Source organism: Oncorhynchus gorbuscha, linkage group LG02 (genome assembly GCF_021184085.1).
Source record: "Oncorhynchus gorbuscha isolate QuinsamMale2020 ecotype Even-year linkage group LG02, OgorEven_v1.0, whole genome shotgun sequence".
Lineage (NCBI taxonomy): Eukaryota > Metazoa > Chordata > Actinopteri > Salmoniformes > Salmonidae > Oncorhynchus > Oncorhynchus gorbuscha.
The window spans coordinates 76,312,042-76,326,736 of NC_060174.1; the positions used below are offsets into that span (position 1 = coordinate 76,312,042).

General features: G+C 45.2%; 1 protein-coding gene across 2 annotated transcripts in view; it reads right to left on the reverse strand.

Moving 5' to 3' along the window:
- Nucleotides 1-1,376: 1,376 nt before the first annotated feature.
- Nucleotides 1,377-14,695, reverse strand: part of LOC124010091 (solute carrier organic anion transporter family member 2B1-like) — a 30,191-nt gene continuing 16,872 nt past the window's right edge. For both annotated transcript variants that reach the window (XM_046322435.1, XM_046322444.1), the window contains exons 7-15: nt 9,004-9,134; nt 8,307-8,403; nt 7,891-8,055; nt 6,472-6,661; nt 6,220-6,370; nt 5,624-5,781; nt 4,071-4,135; nt 3,535-3,655; nt 1,377-3,274 (exon numbers count right to left, since the gene is read on the reverse strand). In XM_046322435.1, coding sequence (XP_046178391.1) covers nt 3,088-3,274; nt 3,535-3,655; nt 4,071-4,135; nt 5,624-5,781; nt 6,220-6,370; nt 6,472-6,661; nt 7,891-8,055; nt 8,307-8,403; nt 9,004-9,134 — 1,265 coding nt within the window. In that variant the 3' untranslated portion in view covers nt 1,377-3,087. The remainder of the gene's footprint in view (nt 3,275-3,534; nt 3,656-4,070; nt 4,136-5,623; nt 5,782-6,219; nt 6,371-6,471; nt 6,662-7,890; nt 8,056-8,306; nt 8,404-9,003; nt 9,135-14,695) is intronic.

The following is a 14,695-nucleotide window of genomic DNA, read 5'->3' on the forward strand; positions in this document are numbered from 1 at the left end:
TTCAGAAATGTTTTACTGCAGCATACTGGGCGGGGAAAGATTTGTTCTATTTGTTCTATGTCATTTCATCCCACAGAATTCAGAACCATACCGTGTCTTTGGAACGCCAAAGACCTTTTGACCACTAGTGGTTGCATGGTATTGTTTTGGATCATTAACATATTTTGACGTGTTTTGACGTGTGCCTTGTAAGAGGCTATATTTGTTTCACCAGTGAGTGAGAATTCTGTACCAGTTTACTGGTATGTGGTTAGTAGTGACCCATAAATGTATAATGTATAAGGGACAGATTGGAGTGGGAGCCAAGTCTCTTTTGGTCTGTTTTGCCCTGCCAGTTTGGAAGGCTTTGTTAAGACCTCTAGAAATGCAAGTAATTTAAAACACCAAATATTCATTAATATGCTGTAATGTGTAAACACAATACCTAGCAGCAAACCTGCTTGCAACAATGCCTTGTAATTACAATAAAATACTGTGAAGTACAAACCCATTCCTTCAATGAATTGAAATAATTCATCCATTCATTCCTTCATTTCAGTTACGGTACCATTTATCTTTTTTTTGGTTTACAGTATAATACAGTCAATTTCACGGTATTGTACTGTGTCATTGAACAGTACTTGCTTTGATACTGTATTTAGATTACAGTAGGTGTCCTACAATATGAAATGCAGAATTTTACTTGCCACTGAGCTGCCTGTAAGTTACTATCAAATTCACAGCAAACACTTTACAGTGTGAAAAGAACACCACCGTGAGTCTATCCTGACTGCTGCTATGTAAGCTAATATCTGTTCTCCCTTTCTGGGTCTAAAACTGGGGGAAAGGTCCCAGAGTTACTGATGGCTTCACTGAGTCTGTGTTTGTTTGTGTTACTAATTCCCCTCCTCACTCACTCCCCTAAACCGCAGCAGTGTTCCGGGAACTTTCAATAAATTCTTCTTCCCGAAACGCCGGTTGGAAGATTCTTAGAATCAGGAGGGAATAAGCAAGAAATTCAGAATCTTTCAAGCAGTACTTCCGGAAAACCAGGGAATTTATTAAAAGTTCCTGGAATGTTGAGACCGTGGTTCTGCATTATCTAAGCAGCAGCGTTGTTGGGGTCAGCCAGCATACACACACACTCAAACACACACAGATCATTCAAGCAGGATGTCTGTCTCTGGTATGACATGGCCTCTTTGCTCCTTGCCTCTGCAGGACATGGCAGAATTCTCTGGTGTTAAGTCAGATATTGTGAGATTAAGGTGCATATCACAAAATCTTAGGTAGGTCTGGGCAGGTCCCAGTTGAGCAACTCCACACAGTACATCAGCAAGTGACGGTTGCTCTCCTGGCATGATTCATTTACACAAAGTATGAGGCCTGAACATGTCTGTCTGCTGATAGAGTTTATTAAGCTGGTGTGTCATCACTCATGATGGCAGTTAGAAAATCATGGTTCAGTTATCACAACATCCTCCCTCCACCTTTAACTCCCTCCTCTAACTCCTCTCTGAAAGAACAATACCCTCTTCCATGTCACAAGGGTTCACAGTAGTTTATAACATGCATGATTTCTTCCCTGTTTGGAAAGGAACTTTAAACTCACAATAGACGTGATAATGAGGTCAATTGACCTCAACCAAAACAATGTAATTACCATGGAAACGCGCGGGGGAAGATCTCGAGTCTCCTCTTTGCCCCACAGCAAAATGATCCTACATTTAGGCTATTGTTTATATGTGTATTTCACACTGTTGAGGTCAAAATCAGAGTATAATGCTGGTATGGATGTCAACCCCAACACATGTTCATATCTTCATTGGCACCAATAAAATGCATTACAGTTGTAAACGACTTTGACTACCATCAACGATTTCTGTATGCTAACCAGCTTATACAAATAGCAGTTAGCATTTAGCAGTCACTTCATCTAAACCTGAAAAGATTTGCAACGAAAACAGCCAAATATATCAAAATCGGACATAAGTAACCACATTGTGGGTCTGTTACAACACCAAAATCATGACAAATTTGACCAATATCCACTTTGTTAGATCAGACTTGTTGAATGTGCTTCAATCTGGTTAATGGAACATCTGCGTTACCACATCTATGCTTACCTACCATAACTCATTACATGACAAGAGCAACAGAGAAACAGATGCATTGTGCATAAATGTCCATCAAATAAAAATCCCACTGACAAGAATTGTAAGAATACTGTAAACTGTACGTAAAAACATTTACATTGTTTCACATGATAAGATTCAAAGCATTATATCTTATTAGAGTTGTATAAATGTAAGGCGCTTGCTTACTGAATCTATAATGATCCTTTTCTTTGAAAGTATAAATTCACCATTTTATATTGTTTACAAAGGCCCAAAAAACATTTTAAAAAACAAAGCAAAATTTAGGGTATATACATGTTTTCTAAAAACAACCAACACCTGAAGAGTATTGGCTTAGTGGGAGTTTGGTTTTCTAATGCTGTCTTTGGTCTGATCGCTTTGGTCTGGTGGCTCGAGTCGACAAGGTGAAAATTCTGTCAATGTGCCCTTTAGAAAGGCACCTGAATTTGCTCCAGGGACGGCGTACTAATATGGCTGACCCTGTAAAACAACACATTTCACTGCACCTAATCGGTGGATATGACAATAAAATTCTACTATAAAAAAATGTCTAGAGATCTAGGATCAGTTTACAGGTTACCCTCCCCTTGTCCTACCCTTAAGCATAAGAGAGATGGAAAAATATTTGACCATGTATCAGTGGAAAGGGGAGCCCTCAGACTGGTTCCAGGGAATGACACGCTATGTTACCATGGCTCAGATACAGCACTGGCAATTTGGGAGCAGTAATAGTGTAGAGATATTTAAACACTCCTCATTGGCCAACGGGAGGAGAGAGAGAAACAGGTCCTCCCATGGACAAAATAGAGGACACAAAGTAAGAGATGGACTCTCCCTGAGAAAGATGCCCACGGAGCGCTTCTCATCTCTGTAGCCTTCATCATGATTCTCTAGAGAATTAGATGGATACATTTTTCTTCTCTGTCTACCCAGCTTGTAATTCAGTTCAATTATCTTTCTCAGTCCTCTCTCATGCTGGCATCCTCTGCAGTTCTTTGGAGGCGGTGTTGTTGTCGGGACTCTTTACTCCGTTCACCACAGTGTATCTCTGTTCCGCCTGCTGGCCTTGTTGTCCTGCCCTATGTCTCAGGATGAGGAGAGAGAGCAGGAAGCAGATGAACGCTCCGCAAACAAACAACACCTGCAGTCCCAGGAACCTAGCCATAAAAGAGATGGAAACTGTAAATATCATACATCCAAGATTCTGTATTCTCTATAACAGACCTGCGTTTAATACATACTGTTTGGCAAATACTTTTTAAAAAATGGAGCTGCGCTTGATTTAGTTTGCCTGGTAAAATGGTCCCAAAAGTGCAATGGAATGGTCCCAAAAGTGCAAAGTCTAAGTATGGCTGAAATGGCTGACATGGAGGCATGAGTCATTGGGCAGGGGGAGGGTATATCTGCTGGTGCTTGCCTCTGTCTGAAGAGGTCCATGTTGTAGTAGTGACATGATGTGTTCCTCCCACACTTCTTCCCCCAGAGGATACAGGTGGTGTCTATGGCAATGCCATACAGGACTGGGGCTGGCAGGAATGCTGGAGACACACACATACACCAATTACAAATACACATCCACGTGAACAAGCACACACAGACATGCATGCACGTACGCACGTGCACACACATACACAATTGGCTGAGAGGCTGTGAGATGATTCTTCTTGAGTGGCAGTGTTGATATGTGTCATTATCCCTCTAGAGATGTGTTTTTGAGTTTACATGGTCCTGCTTCACGTCACCTAACAGGACAGCCAGAGAGGAATTTCGGGGATGGATTTTTTGAAAAGGCATTTTTTCCAAGACGTTTGCTGTTCAAACCGTGGATGTCAAGCAGAAAGGTTGATAACTGTGAAAGTGAATCACTGTGCATTGGTCGTTTATCTACATTTCTTGGAATCCCGGACAAAGATGTGATAGTGTGGCTGTCTGTGAAATGTTGATATAACTCACCCAGCATTCTGAAGAGCATGTACTGAACTCCCACAGCAAAAGACTTATCCTCTGTTCTCACTGTCCTGCAGGATAGAGAGAGGGTGAGAGCGAGAGAGATGGAAAAAGTGAAGGAGAGGGTAAAGGGGATGAAGTAACCAGTTCTGGCGTGAAGAAGTTACTGACCAGCTGAATGGAGTTTGCGTTTAGCTCAGCGTGAAACAGAACAGCTGAACGGATGCAGTAAATTATGTCAGACGTATTATATATATACACACACACACACACACACACACACACACACACACACACACACACACACACACACACACACACACACACACACACACACACACACACACACACACACACACACACACACACACACACACACACACACACACACACACACACACACACACACACACACACACACACACACACACACACACTGCTTAAATATCAATATGCAAAAACTACCCCCATCCAATTTATCTTGAAATCTTCGTTGTTGCATGTGCAGTTGCTGTCTGATAAATGAGTCATCTTTAGTGGACTGTCTAAGTGTTACCCAGTGAGGAAGCAGAAAGCTCTGTTCTTTACTTTATTCTCTTATTATGTTTGCTATCATCCCCACAGGCCCAGTCATGCTGATCATAGACCAACCAACAGACACACACAGTGCTGACGTGTGTGTGTGTGTGTGTGTGTGTGTGTGTGTGTGTGTGTGTGTGTGTGTGTGTGTGTGTGTGTGTGTGTGTGTGTGTGTGTGTGTGTGTGTGTGTGTGTGTGTGTGTGTGTGTGTGTGTGTGCAGCCTCAAACATGCTGAAACGAAGGAGGAATGTGTTAGAACCAACTGAGCCTTCAAGACGGATGATAATGTGTTGATACAGTGGCAACTACTGCCTCAGGGCTAAGCAATAGAACTAGTGTCTGTGTCCCTGCAATAATAACTAAGGGAGAGCGTGAGAGAACTCAGATACCTCAGGCTTTACCATGGGGACATGACTGCACATGACTCTCTCTCTAACTCTGTAGGTAGGTGATTAGTGTGTGTGTGTGTGTGTGTGTGTGTGTGTGTGTGTGTGTGTGTGTGTGTGTGTGTGTGTGTGTGTGTGTGTGTGTGTGTGTGTGTGTGTGTGTGTGTGTGTGTGTGTGTGTGTGTGTGTGTGTGTGTGTGTGTGTGTGTGTGTGCAGCCTCAAACATGCTGAAACGAAGGAGGAATGTGTTAGAACCAACTGAGCCTTCAAGACGGATGATAATGTGTTGATACAGTGGCAACTACTGCCTCAGGGCTAAGCAATAGAACTAGTGTCTGTGTCCCTGCAATAATAACTAAGGGAGAGCGTGAGAGAACTCAGATACCTCAGGCTTTACCATGGGGACATGACTGCACATGACTCTCTCTCTAACTCTGTAGGTAGGTGATTAGTGTGTGTGTGTGTGTGTGTGTGTGTGCGTGTGTGTGTGTGTGTGTGTGTGTGTGTGTGTGTGTGTGTGTGTGTGTGTGTGTGTGTGTGTGTGTGTGTGTGTGTGTGTGTGTGTGTGTGTGTGTGTGTGTGTGTGCTGTACCTCAGTATCATCATGTATGATGGCGTCTGTGAGAAGGATGCGATGAAGCAGGTGAGGGCAGAGAGAACCATAAAGGGCAAGAGGAGGTGTTCACAGTTGCTACCGCATGTCCCCGGCAATGCATGGGACCCGTTGATACAGCCACAGTTTGTGTAGTTCTGTCAGAGAAAGAGTCACATGACATTAACCACCAGCCAATCACCATTGCATCTGGCAGTAGCTGTTGCCATAGTAGGTGTGAATGAGAATCACTCATCTCACAAAATAAAAGTACATTATCAAGAAACTGGCTTGATAGTCTCTCTGGCTTCAAGGAAAGGGAATATTCTTCTCTTGAGCTTTGTATGGTGGTGCAGTGTGTGTGAGTTTTCAGTCTAAATAATACTGGGTCTGGCTGTAAACCCTGACAGTAAAGCAGAAGTGAGGCCCCTTTAGAGCTGTCTATATCTATGTCTATATCCTGGAAATTCATTATCTTTGGTTTCTGCATGTTATCTGATTTAGTTTTCTCTCTGTGTTCTCTTTAACCTCAATATGATTGGCCTGGGAAAGTTAGGATTCAGCCTATTCATGAACAGGCAGGTTTAGTGGTTTACCAGGACTTTGATGGTGTTGTTGTCCTTTACTTTGGTCATGCAACCTGCATGACAGGGTGATATGAACTCCACCCCGTCTGAGCCACACACTGGGTTAAAAGTCTCGGTCGGACAGGAGCACCCAGCGCTACACCCCAAGGAACCATTCTGTCTGAGAACAGAGGAAGAAGAAAGAGGAATGGTACCTGGTGGAGTACACAATGGCAACTTAAGGCTTCAGTGCTGTTTTAAGGATAGGTGATGGTAACCTACGTGGTGGGGTAGACGCCAGTGACACTCTGTGTGGAGCAGCCGAGGAGGAGTAGAGGCAGAGCGGTGAGCATACACATCAAGATGGCTGCCGTGCACATGAGGGCGGAGCCTCTAGTAGAAATACTCAGCCTCCTCATCAGAGCCCCACCTAGCACGATGCCCAGCACTGCTAGAGGGATGCTCACCCCACCTACAGGCACACAGAGGTTAAGGATCCTTTTTTTCAATTTTTGAGGATCCTTTTTTAAATTTTTGCCTAAAATGACATACCCAAATCTAACTGCCTGTAGCTCAGGCCCTGAAGCAAGGATATTCATATTCTTGGTACCATTTGAAAGGAAACGCTTTGTAGTTTGTGGAAATGTGAAAGGAATGTAGGATAATATAACAGATCTGGTAAAAGATAATACAAAGAAAACACCAACCATTCTTTTGTATTTTTTTTAACCATCATCTTTGAAATGCAAGAGAAAGGCCATAATGTATTAGTCCAGCTCAGGTGTAATTTAGATTTTGGCCACTAGATGGCATCAGTGTACGAGGATCGTTTTAGATTGATCCAATGAACCATTGCATTTCTGTAACAAAATGTCGTATCAAGACTGCCCAAATGTGCCTAATTTGTTTATTAAGAAAGCATAACAGTCACTCCGATTTAAGTTGTGAACACGTTCCAGGTCGTGTTGTTTGCAGTCACCCTGCATATTTCAGAAGATAGATCTCAGAAGACAACATGGTTCCGGAGACATGAGCTCTGTGCTGCCTGCCTTTGAAAATGAACCTGGAACACAACCAGTGTTTCCCCTTACATAGGCGGGGTGGTTCCCCTCAGCCTAGCTCTGTTAACCCCCTCCTAATAATAGTTGGCCTTATTTTGTAGTCATGTAAAATGTTGATATTGGCAGCTTCAGGTGCTGACACGGGAGATTCTGCACCCTGCCAAAGAACTAAAACACTGGGGTAAAGGGAAATAAAGTGAATCCCATCCAGATGTGACCCTGCTATAAACAGTAGTGGGTGGCAGGGTTTTGATTGCCTGTGCTCTCACATACAATGGGGTCTTTGTCTTCTGGAATGATTACCTCCAGTTGCTCAATAGCTTCTGTTTCTGTGGTAGTTTCTGTGGTAAAATTCCATGCTCTCTGTGCTATTCATACACCCCTGGAGAGTTGGAGCATTATCTATTATTAATCTCAGCTAGTATTAAGTGTGTATATGATGTGATATTACCCATTTTCTTATTCCCATCAGATCTGAGTCAAATACACATGCCGAATGCTTGAGTTTTGCAGATTTGATTTTAAAGTAATAACTCTCCATTGAGTGGAATTTTAACTTGGTCCATTGGTTCTATTTTTTCTTTATTAGACTAACCCTAAATCAAGATGTTTCACAGAGATAACGAATAATGTCTCTCACCGATCATCATGTTGGAGAAGGAGGCAGTCTGGGTGAACTGGCGCTCTATGAACTTGGCCATAAAGGTGGCGAGGCCGGCTACCATCGCTGCCAGGTGGACCTGTGCCAGCACCACCAACAGGTAGATGGGGTTCCGCAGCGTCCGCAGGGCGATACGGGGGAAACCTGGGAGAAAGAGGGGGAGGGAGGGAGAGGGGGGCTAATGGCTAATGACCTCACTGCTTAAGACAATATTTACCACGGGGGTTGCAACAATAGAGGAAGAGAGAGGACACAATGTGACCACTTCTACGTTTTATATACTATCAGTATGTATATCAGTGTCTGTCACCCTTAATGCCCTGTAATCACCCGTAGACACAGTGAAGAGAAATGGAAAGAAAACAGACGGATGTGGTTTTATAAAAGTGCCTCACTTTTGAGAAACTGTGTGAGGGTGAGTTCCAGGACCGGGTCTGGCAGTGGTTTCTTTTCCTCTTCCTCTCTGAGCTCTGTGGCATCGCTTCCAGTTTCCTAACCAGGGGAGAGAAAGAAGCACACCGCAATTATGCGCTGTACCTGTATTACAACAGATTAGAGTTTGATCACGGCACAGCAAACATGTAATCCTGTCAATATTGCATTAACTCTCTAGTAGCCTTTGTCAGGTCTAGGGAACATGATGTGGGAAAGAGAGAGTGTTGCCTACAAGATCTCTGATTGCGAAATGGTAACATTTAAAGTGTATGAAACACTGCAGTGCACTCAAGTTACACGCCAAGCTTCAGAGCTTTTAAAGCCTTGGCCAGCGTTCAAGAGGCTGTGTGTGTGTTTCTGTGTGTGTGTGTGTACGGCTATGCTATGCTATTGAGCAAGACCTGGCACAATGATTCTTCTTTGTGCCAGATGACTGATGAGAGAAACATGAAACAAAGACTCAACCTCTTTTGTAACATTCCCTTACAGAATGATAAATATCAGCCAGGACCTTATTCAACAAGGTCAAACTGCATCACTCTATCTCTGAACCAAAGTTGTTCTATATGAGAAGATTGCTCAACTTTCATTACATGTTTTTTAGTTCATGCTTAATAAGACATGTGACAATGTGTCAGCTTGATTCCCATACTACACCTCTTTGGGCATCTGCCGGGGGAAGAAGAGGTAGGGCAGGGAGGTGAGGAAGAGGAAGGAGGCTGCCACCAAGAAGCCTAGCCACCAGGCTCCCACCCAGCGAGGGTCTCTTCGCTCCAGACCTATCTGATCTGCAGTTAGGAGAAAGACATGTTACTGTATTAGTGGCAAAGTAAAGTATTCAAAAATAATAAAATAACAATATTCAATCAACTATTCAATTAAATAACCAATGCAATCAAAGGTACTGTATCTATTGAAGTGCACCCTGAGAAAGGTAAGTAAGTGAGTAAGTAAGTAAGTGAGTAAGACATTCACAAGGCTGCGGGGCCAGACGGATTACCAGGACGTGTGCTCCGGGCATGTGCTGACCAACTGGCAGGTGTCTTCACTGACATTTTTAACACGTCCCTGATTGAGTCTGTAATACCAACATGCTTCAAGCAGACCACCATAGTCCCTGTGCCCAAGAACACAAAGGCAACCTGCCTAAATAACTACAGACCCATGGCACTCACGTCCGTAGCCATGAAGTGCTTTGAAAGGCTAGTAATGGCTCACATCAACACCATTATCCCAGAAACCCTAGACCCACTCCAATTTGCATACCGCCCAAACAGATCCACAGATGATGCAATCTTTATTGCACTCCACACTGCCCTTTCCCACCTGGACAAAAGGAACACCTACAGTGGGGCAAAATAGTATTTAGTCAGCCACCAATTGTACAAGTTCTCCCACTTAAAAAGATGAGAGAGTCCTATAATTTCCATCATAGGTACACTTCAACAATGACAGATAAAATGAGAGAAAAAAAATACAGAAAATCACATTGTAGGATTTTTAATTCATTTATTTGCAAATTATGGTGGAAAATAAGTATTTGGTCACCTACAAACAAGCAAGATTTCTGGCTCTCACAGACCTGTACCTTCGTCTGTAAGAGGCTCCTCTGTCCTCCACTCGTTACCTGTATTAATGGCACCTGTTTGAACTTGTTATCAGTATAAAAGACACCTGTCCAGAACCTCAAACAGTCAAACTCCAAACTCCACTATGGCCAAGACCAAAGAGCTGTCAAAGGACACCATAAACAAAATTGTAGACCTGCACCAGGCTGGGAAGACTGAATATGCAATAGGTAAGCAGCTTGGTTTGAAGAAATCAACTGTGAGAGCAATTATTAGGAAATGTAAGTCATACAAGACCTGTAACGGCATTCGTCTGTTGAAGGAAGAGAGTCGGACCGAAATGCAGCGTGTTGGTTACTCATGGTGAAATACTCATGAAATAACTGAAAGTGGTGAATGAAACTATTACAGCGCTGTGAACACTGACAGGAACAATCACCCACAAAATACAAAGTGAAACTCAGGCTAGTTTGAGAAACACCAAACGGAGAGCCAGGCAGCCAAGCTAACTAGACACACCCCTACAGTCCCAATTTGAACAACAAAACCCCATGTCACAGGCCTGACCAAATATATAACGAAAACACAAAATACAATGGGGCGTCTGTCCAGTGGTGGGAGGCTCCGGCCAGAGGGTCGATGGACCCCACTTCATTAATGTCCTAGTTCCTCCCCACTTCAGAGCCTGGAGTCCTGGGATAATCCACCCTCTCCGCCGACCATGGCCTAATAGTCCTCACCCAAATCCCCACTGGACTGAGGGGCAGCTCGTGACTGAGGGGCAGCTCGGGACAGAGGGGAAGCTCGGGACAGAGGGGCAGCTCGGGACAGAGGGGCAGCTCGGGACAGAAGCAGCCCGAGACTGAGGGGAAGCCCGGGACTGAGAGGAAGCCCAGTACTGAGAGGAAGCCCAGTACTGAGATGAAGCTCAGGCAGGTAGTAGGCTCCGGTAGATCCTGGCTGGCTGGCGGAACTGGAAGATTCTGGTTGACTAGCAGATCTGGAAGAGACTGGTTGACTGGCAGATCTGGAAGAGACTGGTTGACTGGCAGATTTGGAAGAGACTGGTTGTCTGGCAGATCTAGAAGATCATGGCTGACTGGCGGATCTAGCTGCTCTATGCAGACTGACAGCTCTGGCTGCTTCTTACAGACTAACAGCTCTGGCTGCTTCATGCAGACTGACAGCTCTGGCTGCTTCATGCAGACTGACAGCTCTGGCTGCTTCATGCAGACTGACAGCTCTGGCTGCTTCATGCAGACTGACAGCTCTGACTGCTCCATGCAGGCTGACAGCTCTGACTGCTCCATGCAGGCTGACAGCTCTGACTGCTTCATGCAGGCTGACAGCACCCTGCAGACTGGCAGATCCTGGCTGACTGGCACTTCTGGCGGATCCTGGCAGACTGGTGGATCCTGGCTGACTGGTGGATCTAACTGATCCTGACAGACTGGCGGCGCTGGGCAGACTGGCGGTGCTGGGCAGACTGGCGACGCTGGGCAGACTGGCGACGCTGGGCAGACTGGCAGCGCTGGGCAGACTGGCGGCGCTGGGCAGACTGGGAGCACTGGCGGCGCTGGGCAGACTGGCGGTGCTGGGCAGACTGGCAACGCTGGGCAGATTGGTGACTCCGGCAGCGCAGGAGAGGAGACAGGCTCTGGCTGCCCTGAACAGGCGAGGCGCACTGGAGGCCTGGTGCGTGGTGCTGGAACTGGTGCTACAGGATCGAGGACACGCACAGGAAGCCTGGTGCGGGGAGCTGCCACCGGAGGACTGGAGTGTGGAGGTGGCGCAGGATGGGCTTGACCGTGAAGGCGTACTGACAGATCTTGAGAGCAGTGTAGGCACAGGACGTGCAAGGCTAGGATGTTTAACAGGAGGCCTGGTGCGTGAGGCTGGCACCAACTTCCCCAGCCACTGACACGCACCTCAGGTTGACAGACCGCTAACTCAGGTGCTATCAAATCCCCGACACGATCCGTCAGACGAATATCGTATCTATAGCACCAAGCTAGCAACTCCCTCATTACTCTCCACTCCACTTTCCCCATTAACTCCTTCACAGTCTCTGCTTCACTCACCTCTAACACTGGCTCTGGTTCTGGTCTCCTCCTTGGTTCCTCACGATAAACAAGGAGTGTTGGCTCAGGTCTATCTCCTGACTCAGCCATACTCTCCCTGAGCCCCCCCCAATACATTTTTTGGGGTGCCTTTCGGGTTTCGCTCTGCGCCGCCGTGTTCTCCTTTTCGACTCCAGTGGTGGGTGATTCTGTAACGGCATTCGTCTGTTGAAGGAAGAGAGTCGGACCGAAATGCAGCGTGTTGATTACTCATGACTTTAATGAATGAAATGCGGTACATGAAATAACTGAAAGACGAAAACAACAAACGGAAAGTGAAACTATTACAGCCTATCTGGTGAACACTACACAAAGACAGGAACAATCACCCACAAAATACAAAGTGAAACTCAGGCTACCTAAATACGGTTCCCAATCCGAGACAACGAGAATCACCTGACTCTGATTGAGAATCGCCTCAGGCAGCCAAGCCTAACTAGACACACCCCTAATCATTCACAATCCCAATAATACAAAAACCCCAATACGAAATACAACAACAAAACCCCATGTCACACCCTGGCCTGACCAAATATATAACGAAAACACAAAATACAATAACCAAGGCGTGACAAGACCACTAATAATCTCCCTCGATCTGGGTCTCCACGCAAGATCTCACTCCGTGGGGTCAAAATTATCACAAGAACGGTGAGCAAAAATCCCAGAACCACACGGGGGGACCTAGTGAATGACCTGCAGAGAGCTGGGACCAAAGTAACAAAGCCTACCATCAGTAACACACTACGCCGCCAGGGACTCAAATCCTGCAGTGCCAGACGTGTCCCCCTGCTTAAGCCAGTACATGTCCAGGCTCGACTGACGTTTGCTAGAGAGCATTTGGATGATCCAGAAGAAGATTGGGAGAATGTCATATGGTCAGATGAAACCAAAATATAACTTTTTGGTAAAAACTCAACTCGTCGTGTTTGGAGGACAAAGAATGGTGAGTTGCATCCAAAGAACACCATACCTACTGTGACGCATGGGGGTGGAAACATCATGCTTTGGGGCTGTTTTTCTGCAAAGGGACCAGGATGACTGATCCGTGTAAAGGAAAGAATGAATGGGGCCATGTATCATGAGATTTTGAGTGAAAACCTCCTTCCATCAGCAAGGGCATTGAAGATGAAACGTGGCTGGGTCTTTCAGCATGACAATGATCCCAAACACACCGCCCGGGCAACGAAGGAGTGGCTTCATAAGAAGCATTTCAAGGTCCTGGTCTGTCATAGTTGAAGTGTACCTATGATGAAAATTACAGGCCTCTCTCATCTTTTTATGTGGGAGAACTTGCACAATTGGTGGCTGACTAAATACATTTTTTGCCCCACTGTATATGAGAATGCTATTCATTGACTACAGCTCAGCGTTCAACACAATAGTACCCTCAAAGCTCATCACTAAGCTAAGGAACCTGGGACTAAACACCTCCCTCTGCAACTGGATCCTGGACTTCCTCACAGGCCGCCCCCAGGTGGTGAGGGTAGGTAGCAACACATCTGCCACGCTGATCCTCAACACTGGAGCTCCCCAGGGGTGTGTGCTCAGTCCCCTCCTGTACTCCCTGTTCACCCACGACTGCCTGGGCAGGCACGACTCCAACACCATCATTAAGTTTGCTGATGACACAACAGTGGTAGGCCTGATCACCGACAACGACGAGACATCCTATAGGGAGGAGGTCAGAGACCTGGCCGGGTGGTGCCAGAATATCACCCTATCCCTCAACGTAACCAAGACTAAGGAGATTATTGTGGACTACAGGAAAAGGAGCACCGAGCACGTCCCCATTCTCATCGACGGGGTTCTAGTGGAGCAGGTTGAGAGCTTCAAATTCCTTGGAGTCCACATCAACAACAAACTAAAATGGTCCAAACACACCAAGACAGTCGTGAAGTGGGCACAGGAAACTAATTGTTTTTGGCATGGGTCCTGAGATCCTGAAAAGGTTCTACAGCTGCAACATCGAGAGCATCCTGATGGTTACCTGGACTATTTGCATTGTGTGTGTCCCCCAACCCCTCTTTTATGCTGCTGCTACTCTCTGTTTATCTTAAATGCATAATCACTTTAACTATACATTCATGTACATACTACCTCAATAAGCCTGACTAACAGGTGTCTGTATATAGCCTTGCTACTCTTATTTTCAAATGTCTTTTTACTGTTGTTTTATTTCTTTACTTTACTTTACTTTACACACACACACACACACACACACACACACACACACACACACACACACACACACACACACACACACACACACACACACACACACACACACACACACACACACACACACACACACACACACACACACACACACACACACACACACACACACACACACACACACATACTTTGTTCCTCACTTTTCTCTGCACTATTGGTTAGAGCCTGTAAGTAAGTATTTCACTGTTGTATTCGGCGTACGTGACCAATAAACTTTGATTTAATTTGAGAACACTTCCTGGTTTAAAACGTTATAACCTTTTGAAAAAATGTTGATATTAGGAAAGAAAGTACCTTTTTTCCCTTGGCATTTTTCAACAGAACATTGAATCTCTTTCTAACTGACAGCAGCTTCCAGGAAGAAGTCATTTTCTTTTTCACTGTGAGAAACTCCACATTCATTCTGAATGACTAAAGTGAAAA